General features: G+C 44.3%; 1 protein-coding gene across 1 annotated transcript; it reads left to right on the plus strand.

The window, feature by feature from the left end:
- The first annotated feature begins 10,385 nt into the window (after positions 1-10,385).
- SPEM2 (SPEM family member 2) lies at positions 10,386-12,359 on the plus strand. The gene is made up of 3 exons (XM_044000364.1): positions 10,386-10,523; positions 10,749-10,806; positions 11,032-12,359. Exons 1-3 carry the CDS (start codon positions 10,386-10,388, stop codon positions 12,357-12,359), a joined length of 1,524 nt encoding a protein of 507 aa, XP_043856299.1.
- Positions 12,360-13,886: the final 1,527 nt, after the last annotated feature.

The following is a 13,886-nucleotide window of genomic DNA, read 5'->3' on the forward strand; positions in this document are numbered from 1 at the left end:
TTTCTACCCATCGCCCCAATGCCTGTGTTAACATGTCTATTCAATAAATACAATTCTTATGAGCCTGTACAGAGGGCATCAGCTTATCTGGCTTATGCAATTTCCCATATATGGAAACCCTGCTTCTGGGACAGTTGTGATGATGTTTATTTACACATGGAGATGCCTTGGGGAGACTATAGCATGGGTAGACATTCTGTAACTGGTTCAGGTGGGCTAACCCCATGGTGAATGGCAGTCTCTGGAACAAGAACCAAAGGCCTTTTTAAAAGGCTTTAATTGGCTTCAGCCACTCTCTTGGTTGGATCTCTATCTGGAGTTTAACTCCTTCAATCATGGCACCTGGTGAGAGATAGTGCTGTAAGGTTTGAGAAGTATACAGTCTTTTCTCCACCTGAGACCAACATGTAACCTGTGAAAAAAGCTTTGGTTCTTTATCTTGGAAATTGTTTTTTGCTGTCAATGAGATTAATTTGAAGTCTCTAACCTTGTGAGTTTCTAAAGGTCAAGGAAGCAAGCTTCCCAGAATCTTAGTTGATTGGTTTTGTAGCCAGTCCAGTACATATGCCCTCAGCAGGAACTGAAACAATGACCCATCTAGCAGAGATTCTGCATTTTGAGATGAACTTGGTACCAATGCTATGTAGAAACTGTGTTAAGAGTGCCCAGAGACTGAAGTGGTTATAGGAGAGTATGTCCTTGTATTCCAGAGAAAATGTTTGCACTTTGGTTATTGCTATATCTTCAAAGTAAATATCTATTTTGTTAAGGGCTAAAATTCTAGCTAAACTGTCTAAAATATCTAATGAGTGGTCACCAATAAATTATAAGCTTTAGCAAGAGTTAGACTTTTAAGCATTTATTAAGGAGAATAAGAGTTTAGTAAAGAGAGAGAGAAAGGCCTAGATTCCTCTATCTATTAAAGGGAGAGCACATTTCTAGCTCCCCTCTCTACCAGCGTCCTCAGGAAAAGAGCCTCAGTCTCTTCCTTCCTCCTCCCACTAGCCTGCGTCACTTCCTGACGCCAAAGAAAAGACTCCTGGTCTTGCCCTCAAAGACCTTCGCTTCATGGGCGGAACTCTTCTACAGTAAGTCTCCAGCAGGTGGCGTTATTCCAATTGTTACAATTTGTAAAAGCTATTGGATGTTGAGTTAAATGGAACTGGGGTGCTAGCAACTCACCATTATCGAACAATGAGAGGAGGATTGTAAAGAATTGTTCTTTTTCCAGAGGTGAAGATCTCCTCGTGCCAACATGCCTCTCACGAAAGATCTCCTGCACCCCTCTCCCGAGGAGGAGAAGCGGAAACACAAGAAGAAGAGTCTGGTGCAGAGTCCGAACTCAACTCGTATTTCATGGATGTAAAGTGCTCGGGCTGCTATAAAATCACCACTGCCTTCAGATGGTTCTCTGTGTCGGATGCTCCACTGTACTTAGGCAAGACTTGCAGAAGGATGCTCTTTCAGAAGGAAGCAGCACTAATGACTGAATCAAGATGAATGAGGAAGTGTAAAGTGTAAAGAATAAAACAAATTTGGTACAGTTTTTAAAAAAAGAATTGTTATTTGAGGTTTTAAGACTCTTTTGACTAGAATTAAAAAAAAACACCTCAGCATGCACACTGTCCTCTGGGGCACGGTGCTCCACCCACTGGTTGTAGCTGTTGCCATGTTGCTGGCACCTCACATCATCACCACTCGCTGATGCCTACATGGGCCTGGCAAAATTATAATGATTGGAAGTCCGGTGAGGGCAGTCATGTGACTGAGCGGCCAGCCACTTGGCTGGGGGCTGTGTGTGGTCAGCCTGGGGTCTGCTGGGAAGAAGAGAAGTTTTTTTGCCATTCTAATTTGAAACTGGAAGGCGACAGGACACTACTGTGTGTTCTCAGCTGATTCCTGGGCAGTGGTGTTGTTCAGGTTGTATAATTCCCCTTTCCTCATTTTATTTCCTTTCACTTAATCCTATTGATCCTGTTTGTGTTTTTTTAAGTTCGTTCTTGTTAAATAAATCCTGCTCTGTTTTGAGGGAGGCTGTCTGTCCTTCCTTGCCCCAATATTGCGACGAGCTGCTTAGCTAACACGCCCCAATTAAAAATTGGTCCCCACAGGACACAGTTGGTGGCATTTTGAGCTGATGGCCTTAGAGAAGTGACATCCCAATCCCTCAGTGGTACTCTTACAACTCTCAGGAGGTGATGTACCTGGCCTGGCCCTAGGAGAGTGAGGCAGAGCATACTCACTATATCTTCATTTAAGTCTTTGATGAAAATGTTAAGCAACATAGAACTATGGATAAATCCCTAGGGCACCCTATTAGAAATCTTCTAAATTGATATCCATCCTTTTAAAAAGTTGTGACTCGTGAAGAGCCCAGGGCTTTGCTTCAGGACATGAACATTTAGAGGATCCTAACAGAAAGGTGATAGAGTCAGGATACAAAGTGAGACACACATTTTCAGACATGGCCACCGTGGGTATTTGTATTGCTCCACTATGCATGTTTGTTACAAGTTTTTTGTTTTGTTTTGTTTTAAGGAGGAGAAGAGTAGGAAGAAGAAGATGGGTTAGGGATAGGGTTCCTCTCCCCACCCCCCAAAAAAAGGAAAGTCAGAAGGAATCACAAATAAATAGAACTCTGAAAATTATGTTAAATTTATTGCCTATTTAAAAAGAAAAAGCAAAGTATAGATAATAGAATCCTACCATTTCACATATAATCCTCTCCTGTTCTATAATGTATATAGAAATGCTTACAGCATTTGGTGCTTAAGTTCAGAATAAAAATAAAATTAAATGAATATTTTAAACTAACAATTGGCTGTGGAGCTGGAAAAAAACTGATGCCTCAGGGATTTCTGAGCCAGAACTCAATGAATATATGAAATGAATGACATGCCTTTCAGTAGTCTCTTTCCTTTGAGGCTGAGAGAGGAGGCAAGACTACATTGAGCTCTGACTCCAACCCAGACAATGATGGCCATGAATACCGGACTGCCTCTATCTTTTCAGTGTTTCTTCGATGAAACCACCAAGCAGCAATTTCAACCTAAACATATCCAGGCAATGCCTTTTGAGTTTGGAAGGTGTCAGGTGTCAGGTGTGTGTGTGTGTGTGTGTGTGTGTGTGTGTGTCAGGGGTCCCATTGGAATGAAATGGCAGTGGTGGCAGCGATCATCAGAGTAGTACTGGATAACACTAGTGAAAGCAGCAGAAGCCAGAACAAAACCAAGATGAATAAATGTGAATTTCAGATGATCCCTCATGGCAGAATAAAGTGCTGACTATGAATCCTAGAAAGGCAGGGATCCTAGGAGCCACATGGGTAGCAACATGTTCTCTGTAAATGTGACTCACCATCATACTCTAAATTTGATTACATTCTCCCCATGACTATAATATATATTTGTGGGAGAGTGCAGCTCAGGTTTTGGGGAGAATGTTTTGTACCAAGTGGTCTTACTAACTTTAGCTGGATAAATGGGAATCACACCAATGGGGGCTCATAAGAAATAGTACTAGAAACTCAAATCTTCTGGGGTTACACCCAGGACCCTGAGAGTAGTAAGTGGACCCCAAACCAAATGTAAGTGCAGATTAGAGAAATGGTTTCAGAGGGGGTGCTACATTAAGGATTCTGAGAGGCGAGAGTGAAGAAGAGACTTGAATTGCTGACTAGTCCAATTTGGCAGCCATTTTTGTCAAGGGGGTGGGAGGGAAAGATCTTTTCAAGAATTGAACTATGGAAGAAGGATGCAGTATATGTAGAAAGAGTGAGCCACATGTGGTGGGTGAGGCCACATGTGTGGTGAGGGCTTGCCCCCTGCCTGTACCATGGAGGGTGTTGCTATATGTGGCTCAAAAGGAGACTCTTTTGACCCTACCTTTCTCCAAGGGAGATTTTAATTTCTACCACAAGAAGAAGTTGGGGCTGGAGACTCTTCTCCTCAGAGAGGGGTTACTGGGCTGGAATTATAACTACCTGATCCCTTAAATATAGTTCATCTGGAGCAGGACTTCTTAAACTTTTTCTACTCACAACCCTTTTTTGCCCAAGAAATGTCTATGTCAGGCAGCTAGGTGGTGCAGTGGATAAAGCAGCAGTCCTGGATTCAGGAGGACCTGAATTCAAATCCGGCCTCAGACACTTGGCACTTACTAGCTCTGTGACCCTGGGCAAGTCACTTAATTCATATTGCCCTGCAAAAAAAAAAAAAAGTTTACGTGACTCTGGGTCTATATAGGTATATAAAATAGGCATACATAGCTTTTGGCTGTTGCCAAATCTTTCACAACCTTCACATTCAGTTACATGACCCCATATGATGTTGTGACCCACAGTTTAAGAAGCTTTGGTCCAGAGTATATAATCAGGTTCAGTTTAACTTCTGATTGCTCTGTGTCATTATCAAGGAGGTGTTAAGGGCTAAAATTCTAGCTAAACTGTCTAAAATATCTAATGAGTGGTCGCCAATAAATTATAAGCTTTAGCAAGAGTTAAGACTTTTAAGCATTTATTAAGGAGAATAAGAATTTGGTAAAGAGAGAGAGAAAGGCCTAGATTCCTATCTATTAAAGGGAGAGCGCATTTCTAGCTCCCCTCTCCACCAGCGTGCTCAGGAAAAAGAGTGAGACCGAGCGCCAGTCTCTTCCTTCCTCCTCCCACTAGCCCGCGCCACTTCCTGACGCCAAAGAAAAGACTTCTGGTCTTGCCCTCAAAGACCTTCACTTCATGGGCGGGAATTCTTCTACAGTAAGTCTCCAGCAGGTGGCATCATTCCAATCGTTACAGTTCTCCGCTTTGTTTCCTCAAGAAACGGTCCGTTTCCTTGATGAAACGGTCAAAAATAACAGAATATAATAACCTATGCTAACTAACAATATAACATCAATACAGAAAAGGGAGAGAGGAAAGTTTTGTCCAGAGGGGCTATTTTTTGTCCTCATGATCCGATGCTTTGACATTGGTCTTGCAAAGGGAGGGCCCTGCAGAGAATACATGTTACAGATGGTGTATATTATAACAGAAAGAAAAAAGAGAAAAAAACCCAACAAAACAAAACTGTTCATTTAAAGTCTCTGAAAGTCTTTTTTCAGATGTCCTCTAGGTGTAGTCGTGGAATGGAAGTCTTTTCAGGGGTTGATGTGTGGATGCTGGTAATCAGCCAGGAAAACTTCCTACAAAATTGAGCTTAACACAACTTTAAAATAGCTTTGTCAATAACCAAATCAAACAATGAAAGTTCTCAAAAACATGTCTAAGGGAATTCAGAATCTTAGTTGTTACACATGAAACATATAATAAAACAAAAATTGAAACATTCTTTAAAATTATATTACTATAGTCCCCCCTTATCAAGGGTAATTGAGAAGACAATTGCTGCGATATTAATTTTTAAAAATAATTTTTATCTTTGTTTCATCACTTTTTGCATCATCTGCCTAATTATCCTCATGCCATTATGAGAAATTTTAAAATCTAATATAATTGGTAACAGATGTCAAGGCCAAATTCAACACTGTATTTATCATGACACCTGAGATAATTATGGGGGTTACCATAAAAGAACAGAGAAATGATGGGATATGAGCATTCCCAAACTTGAGCAATATGTACTGCCCATACAGTATGCCAGGCTTAAAATAGGTGGATGGAATATATGTCCATGCCACCAAACATATTGGAGGAAACTGAGTCAGACAATCAAATGCATGGGATTGAGATGTCCATGGCATCGGGCATATAGGAGGGAGCATAAAAGCCAGGTGTAGAAGTGAGATGGGTGGGATCAAAACTTCCAGCCATCTGTACAGTATTGTGGGGAAAAAGAAAATAAAATGTTAAACCAAGAGAATCCAACCTCAACATTTGTCAAAAGCCATTCTCTCAGCCATACCTTGACTTCATGCATGTCTCCCCTCATGTGACAGTTCAGTGTCTGTTTTTGCATGTATTCCTCTTGTGACTGGATGGCATCTTGGCCAACTGGCATCTGATAACTCAGAATAAAGGCAATTAATGTCTTAAATGATAAGTTCCCATAATCCAAGTCTCATATGGATTTAAAAATTGAGGATAATAAATGATTGCAAAAAATGCGAATACATCTTGACTCAGAACACAATATATAATTATATAACAATTTCAAATAATACCCCTTTTTTTACTTAGTATACAATTACTTTTGTGAAAAATCAGAACATATTTAAATACAAGTTAAAGCACAACACAATCTCAATGAAAACTTTTTTTTGAAAAAACTTTTACAAATGTTCCCCTCTTTTTTTTTAATATGCTTATCAAAAATAATACTTCTAGAATCAATTTACACTTGCCATGGCAACCAATTTGCCAGGGAAATGCTTTAAAGAGTTTGATCAAATAATCAGTTGAGAAAAAATAACAAAAACAAACAACTCAGAATATGGGAGCACGGTACTCCTAGAATTAACATTGTATTATGAAATCAAAACCATGTTTCAAAATTAGATAGATGAATGAATAGAAGAAAATACACGTGGAATAATAAAAGACAATGAAATTCAAACTAGGGAAATCTAAATGAATATTAATTTAATATTAATAAGAGTCTTATAAAATATAAACTTGATCACATGACTATAAAAAGCTTTTACAAATATTCTCCTTGTTTTAAAAACTAAGTATAGGGCAGCTAGGTGGCACAGTGGATGGAGCACCAGCCCTGGAGTCAGGAGTACCTGAGTTCCGTCCGGCCTCAGACACTTAACACTTACTAGCTATGTGACCCTGGGCAAGTCACTTAACCCCAATTGCCTCACTAAAAAAAAACAAAAACAAAAACAAAACAAAAAACTAAGTATAAAACACAATCTCAAAAGCATGAATATTTATGAAAATAAACCCATACCATTAATTTCAAAATGTAGATGTAATAGCATAGAAATCCTATGTAACCTCTGAACTAACATTAATACTCTGAGTGAATTCAGAACACTTTTGATTCCGATATTTAAAATCCCCAATATTCATATCAATACCTTGCTGTTTACTTCTACATTTCTGTAAAATATATACCCTTCCATGGCAAAAGAAGCAGAGTCTTGAACTATGTTGATGGTTGTCATTCTTATTCAGCTTAAGTTTTTCTTCTTTAACCCCTCTATATTGTATGTTTCTTCTTTAACCCCTCTATATTGTCTGTCAGTCTTTTCACCATACAAATGCTTTATAAGATTACTAATTAAAGACAAAAGCAGATTAGCAAAATTATGAACAAAACGAGCATATCTGGAATTTAAAGGGTTTTCTAAGGTTGTCTCAGAAGCACAGCCAGGCTGGGGAAGGGCTGAGCCTGAAGCTGCAAATGTAGTTAAAGAAAGTTGCGCATGAGCATTAGATCTCTGGACTTCCCAGGCCGGGGAAGCAATGGGCTTGGCCATGGGAGGAGTAGAGGGTGGGGTCTGGAGAGGAGGGGAAGGACCAGCGCAATTTGAATCAGACTTGATTTTGAACTCAGGCCTGGATTCCTCTTCCCCCACTTTGCCTCCAGGTGCTAGGGGATTAAAAGCTTCTAGAGGGTGGGTCATTGCCTCCAGGCATGCAAAATTAGAGCAACAATTAGTGTTAGAACTGGGAAAAGCTGCAGGAATCTCTTCAGGTTTCTCTGAAAAAGCATGGTTGGGAGAGGGGGAGATATTTCCTTGTGTGAGTAAATTGCTGGCTCTTTTAACAAAAATAAAAAGAAAAATCCACAAAAACAAAGCATTAACATGATCTTATCCCCCATTTGTCTGGTTAAACAGACTAAAATCAAAAATAGGGTCATTAGGGAGTTTAAAAGGTCCATTTGAAAAGATTTAAAGGGAAAACACAGCCAGTACGCCAGTACTTAGCAATTAAAGGGAGAGGGAGGGGAAATTTCTTACCCAACCAGAAGATCAGAAGACTGAGGTTTAGCTTTCCTCTTTGTGGTCAGCCATCTGTTAAGGGCTAAAATTCTAGCTAAACTGTCTAAAATATCTAATGAGTGGTCGCCAAGACTTTTAAGCATTTATTAAGGAGAATAAGAATTTAGTAAAGAGAGAGAGAAAGGCCTAGATTCCTATCTATTAAAGGGAGAACGCATTTCTAGGTCCCTTCTCCGCCGGAGTCCTTAGGAAAAAGCATGAGACCGAGTGCCAGTCTCTTCCTTCCTCCTCCCACTAGCCCGTGTCACTTCCTGACGCCAAAGAAAAGACTCCTGGTCTTGCCCTCAAAGACCTTCGATTCGTGGGCGGAACTCTTCTACAGTAAATCTCCAGCAGGTGGCGTCATTCCAATCGTTACAGAGGAGAACCCAAGCTAAAGCTTGACCCCTTTCCCACCACATGATGGAGACTGCCAGCTCCTCCCAAGTCTTCACAGAGTCTTTTCCTTCAGTAACCTGAAGTAGGGTTAGCATCTTATATGTTCCTTCTTGAAGCCAGAAATGCCCAAAGTGAGTAGGAGCTGGAAGAGTCCCAAAGAAGACTGAAGAAGGCTAGAGCTCTGCTGCTCTCACCAATTCCACCCCAGCCCTTCACATGGGGGGGGGGGGTGGCAGTTAAATTAGGTCCAAAACCTGTAAATAAATATATAGTATAAACACAAACATCAGCACTTTAAAACAATAAAGATGATTTTCCTGGTATCCCAGGTAATCATCCTTCAGTACCACTGAAACTAAAATAAAACAAATGTACATAGCATTATAGAAAGCATCACCTGAAATCCGGCCTCAGACACTTGACAACCTACTAGCTGTGTGACCCTGGGCAAGTCACTTAACCCCAATTGCCTCACCAAAAAAAAAAGAAAGAAAGAAAGAAAGCATCACCTGGGAGGTTACTACAGTGACAATGCATCAGAACATATAACATATGTTTATCAACAACAACAAACAAGCTTAAGAAGTCCCAGGTGGTATGATTTAAGGAGGATAAGGTTCTTCACTTGCCTGGCCTGTTCCCTGGTCCTTAGATGACCCCCACACCAACTTGCTAATCAACCAGCTTTGTGTGTTATGATTGTTAGCTCTGATGAGCCTGTGCCCCTCCCCTACCTGGGCCACTGCTACTCAAGCCTACCTCCTGGTTCTCAGCAGGGGTGTAAAATCCAAGTTCTGCCTCAGCACCAGCATAGACCCCTGCAGTCTTCCCCCTGCCCAGGGCTCAGCCCACTTGCCAGATTGTGAGCTTAGAGAGGCTCTGGGGGTCTCCTTCTCTGGTGAGGCCTTCCTGGGACTGGAACTGTGTCAGGGTGACTGTGAGGTTGGGCCTGACTCCTGTATCAGCACAGCAGCTCCCTCCTTCTGACCTTCCAAGCCATTCTTGGTTAGAAAATGATTTCAGGGGGCAGCTGGGTGGCGCAGTGGATAAAGCACCGGCCCTGGATTCAGGAGTACCCTGAGTTCAAATCCGGCCTCAGACACTTGACACTAGCTGCGTGACCCTGGGCAAGTCACTTAACCCCCATTGCCCCGCCAAAAAAAAAAATTATTTCAGCACATTCTTCTGTGAGTTTTGCTGCTCTGGGCATTTTCCTATAGTGTTATTTGGATTTTTTTGGAGCAATTGTGTCATGAGTTCGAGAGCTCACTGCCTTTCCTCTGCCATCTTCATAACACATTTATCAATAGTACACAGGAATCATTCAAAATCAATAAGCATGGCTAATTAACAAAGCCAAGGTAGCTGCAGCAATAACACATCAATAGGCCAATATAAAGTACAACTTGGGGGCAGCTAGGTGGCACAGTGGATAGAGCACCAGCCCTGGAGTCAGGAGGACCTGAGTTCAAATCCGGCCTCAGACACTTAACACTTAACTAGCTGTGTGACCCTAGGCAAGTCACTTAACCCCAATTGCCTCACCAAAAAAAAAAAAAAAAAAGTACAACTTATCTCTAAGCATTAGCATATATGTACAAAAATTAACACGCACACTGCTATAGCATGAAAATAACACAAAACATAATCAAATGAACATACCAGCAAAATAAGAAAAACAAGTATACAGATATGTTAGATGCAAGAGAAACATTTTAAGTGATTCCAATTTTGATACCTGGGAAGATGGTAGTGCTATTTTTCTGAGGAAAAGGATAATGATGCTGAGGACAACACTGATTCAAAGAAGTGGGAAAGATTCATCAAGGCATCTGGAGGAGATATAAGGCAAATGAAAAGATAATGGAAAGGATCAGAGACCTCAGCAGCTTACTCTTCATTGTGACCCCCACTGCCTATCCCTATTATGACCCAATCCTATCCCCTTCAGGATCTACATCTCCCTCCACACAGGAATCCTGGCCTCCTAGCTCTTGGCATGTGTGAGCTGAGGGCAGGGCCCGGGGTGGGGCCAGGTGACCCTGGGACCCCCCACCATGGCTGAGCAGGCCCAGCATGGGTCACAGATGCACTCAGGCCATAGGCCTGCAAGAAATCTTGATACTGTAGACTTGATCCTTCTGCTCCTTACCCTCATCATCCTGCTCAACCTCGGAATCAATGTGATGATTCTGGTCAGGGATGGGCCCTGGTCTGACGATACCTGGGCTTCTAGGGCGGATACTGGGAGGGTGGGAGAGAACAGCTCCAGGTGCCTGATGATTGGGACAGAGGAGAGGAGACAGGGAGGGAACAGGGGCCAGGGGCCTGGGTCTTTATTAAACAATAATAGTCTTAGCACAATATGCTTTCACACCCATTATCTTCTTTGATCCCCCACCCCCACCACTATCCCTCAGATCTGGAGCTGTCTCACGAGGTCATTCCACCGAACATGTGATTTCTTTCAACCTAAAGGTGAGTGTGGGGCCTGGGAAGAGACCCTGATTTCCTTCCTTTCTATCCTCTGACACTCCTCCCAGCCCTCGTCATCTGCCTGCTTCCATTCTCAAAGGGACTCAGGTGTCTGGTCCTAAGACCCCCCCCCCCACATCCCACATAATTACACCCCACAGGGGCCCAGTGTATTCAGCCATCCAGCCCCCCTCCCCAATTTCACTGCCCTTACCCTACTCCCAATAGGTAAGATTCTCAAGAAGCCCCAGCCTTCCATTAAGAAGTCAACAGGGGTCCCAACTCTGTGCATCCACTGCACCCTGGACCCCGTGGCTCTAAATGTGGCCCACCCTGCAACCAACCGACATCGCTGCCACCGTCAGCATTCAGGAATTTGCCATGGCAGTTACTGGGAAAGCCAACAGGGAAGCCGCCACAGCCGCCGACACCATGGCCGCCAACGCCTTCTTCAATACCATCACTACCCTGGAACATCCATTGCTCCACCCCCTCCTCCCTTACCTGCAACTTCACCCACCTCCTTTTGTCACCAAGAAACCTGGGACACAGATGTAGAAGACAATAAAGAGCCTTGGAACCAACAGTCCAACTACCAACAGAGTTGGGACCCAACTTGTAATCCTGGAAACATCAGGCATTACAGGGGATACTGGAGCAGTTACTATCCAAGTGGACCCAAACCCTCTCCTCAAGACCTGAGGGCTCCCAAGAGGGTGGAAGCTAAGTCTGAGTTGAGGTTAGAGACTTATTATCAGTCATCTCCAAACAGCTGGCCTCAAAATCTAAAAGAGAACAAGGAGCCTGGCCCAATCCCCACCTCCCCACAGCTCATACACAGGTTCCCTCCCAACCCATCTTGGATGCCTGGAACCCACAACCCCCTTCTTCCAAGTGGCCAGATTTTTTATGACTGGGAAGTAAAGCAAAGGATCCGAGATGGGAACAAGGGGACCGATGTCCCCAAGACTCCCCAGTCTGGACCTCGAAGCCCTGAGCCCCAAAGCTATGCTGAGAATGTTGTGCCCAGACAGTCTGTGCGGCGTACCACAGTGCCCCTCATCTCAGCACATGTCTCCCCCCTGAACCGGACTCATGTCTCAGCAGGACATCTGCCCTTCAGCAGCCGGGATAGGCCAGAGATAAAACGATGGAATGGAGAGTACGGAGAGCTTTTGCCCCCACGGACCTCGATAGGCTCCTCCCCCTCCTTCAGTAGACTCCCCAACCAGGAGACACAAAACCACCGTGGCTCTGCCCCAAATGAGAACCTGATACCTGAGGTCTCCCAGCCCTTGTCCTACGTCTCAGCACGGGTGCCAGTCAGAGTTCCAGCCCCTGATACAGGCCGTGCATATGCCTTTATCCCCCTTAGTAGGAGCCCGGGGGGCCTCACCAACTACCAAGTGTATGATAGCCAAGAGCTGAAGCGGCAAATTCAGGAAGGACGTGGGCATCGAGGTGAGGCCTTTTCCTGCTCCCCTGGCACACCCCGCATAGGTCCTTCCTCATCCTGGCACTCTCTACACAGAACCAAAGCTGGGAGGCTGAACTGAAAACCTTGAGGACAGCAGATCCATGTCAGAAGAGACACTGTCAGAGATGGAGTGGGGAATAAAGAGGCCAACAGGGATTGCATGCTTCGGTCTTTGGTAGGGAAAGGCAGGAGACCTTGGCTAGAGAGTCTGGTAGGTGCTGTCCCCAAGACCTGATTTCTCTACCCCACCCCCACCTCCCAGGCCACAGGTTTCCATCTTTCTGGGCATGGTTTCTAAGTCAAGTGATAGAAAGGCAAGCAAGGCAATGCCCCCTACCAATAAGACAATAATTTCTTACCTGCTCACCCAAACTGGCCCTATCACCCTTCCCTCCCTCCTTGGATTCTGTCCTCCAGTGTATCTAGAGGACCCTATCAACTCTTTGTTCTTTCTCTCTGCCTCCACTAGGGATCGTATACATCTATCAGGGTTGCAGGAGATGGTATTCCCAGGCCTCACTGTTCTCTTGTAGGGAGACCTGAGGCCTAGATCCTTCAAGTGTGTTATAACAGAAACCAGGAGGCTTCTCCCCCTCCACCCCTCACCCCCCACCCTCCTATTAGTTTAGATGTTGACTGGCACCTAAACCTAGGTAGGCCACCAACACATCTAGTACTAGTTCAAGAACTCAGGGCAGCTTAAAGAAGACATATGAAAGCAGGTTTCTGGCCTCAGTTCTGCCCCTAGGAACTGTGTGACCTTCAACAAGCCACTGGGCCTCAGTTCTCCTCACCTGTCAAATGAAGGAGTTGAACTAAATAGTGCCCCAAGTCCCTTTTCCACCTCTGACATTCTGTGGTTCTATAATTGCTTATTTGAATGAATGAGTCAGCCCAGAAGCTCTGATAACTGCTGCTTCTGGAACTGGCTGCTAAGGAACAGGAGGCCCTAGAAGCCTAAAACTGAGGGAGGCTTCTGTGGGCTCCCTTTATTCATCTCCCACCCTCATTGTGACCCTTCCACCCTTTAAGCCCTTTGTGACCCGGTGCCTCCCCATCTCCTGCCACAGGAACCTCAGCTCCCAGGGTATGCGGGCAGGGGTGGGGGCTGGGGCACCCCAGGAGACTCTGGGACCCCCAACATGGGCAAGCAAGTCCTGCAAGTGGGCCCAAGTATACTCAAGACCCAACCCCAGGAAGTGCCAGGACCTGGGGGACTCGATCCTGTTACTTCTGGGGAGCGTGATCCTGCTGAATGTTGGAATGAATGCGGTGATGCTGGTCAGGGAGGGCACAAGCCCAGTGTCCCTGTAGATAACAGCAAGGGCTGGGGGGAGCTAGGGGTTAGGGAGGGGGAAGACAGGGAAATCGGGTGCTAAGGGAGGAAGGATACCTGGGGTCCTTTGAGGGGAGTAGGGGGTGGAGGTGGGACTAACAACAATGGGAACTGGAAGGCAGGCTATACCTATTAGAGCCTGGAGGTTCAGTCACCAGGATTTACCCTTGTTCACTCTATCCTCTCTCCTCCCTAAACCCCCAGCTCTGGCGCCATTTGAAAGCCTCCCTCCGAATACTGTTCCATCACTTTTGGGAAAAATGTGAGTGT

The sequence above is a fragment of the Dromiciops gliroides genome, chromosome 4 (assembly GCF_019393635.1).
Source record: "Dromiciops gliroides isolate mDroGli1 chromosome 4, mDroGli1.pri, whole genome shotgun sequence".
Lineage (NCBI taxonomy): Eukaryota > Metazoa > Chordata > Mammalia > Microbiotheria > Microbiotheriidae > Dromiciops > Dromiciops gliroides.

What these genes read in the sequence shown, in the direction of transcription:
- SPEM2 (XM_044000364.1), top strand. Translation starts at nt 10,386, where the DNA reads ATGGCTGAGCAGGCCCAGCATGGGTCACAGATGCACTCAGGCCATAGG. An exon ending in GAATCAATGTGATGATTCTG is followed by an intron (nt 10,524 to 10,748) that starts GTCAGGGATGGG and finishes ACTATCCCTCAG; the next exon opens with ATCTGGAGCTGTCTCACGAG. An exon ending in TGATTTCTTTCAACCTAAAG is followed by an intron (nt 10,807 to 11,031) that starts GTGAGTGTGGGG and finishes TACTCCCAATAG; the next exon opens with GTAAGATTCTCAAGAAGCCC.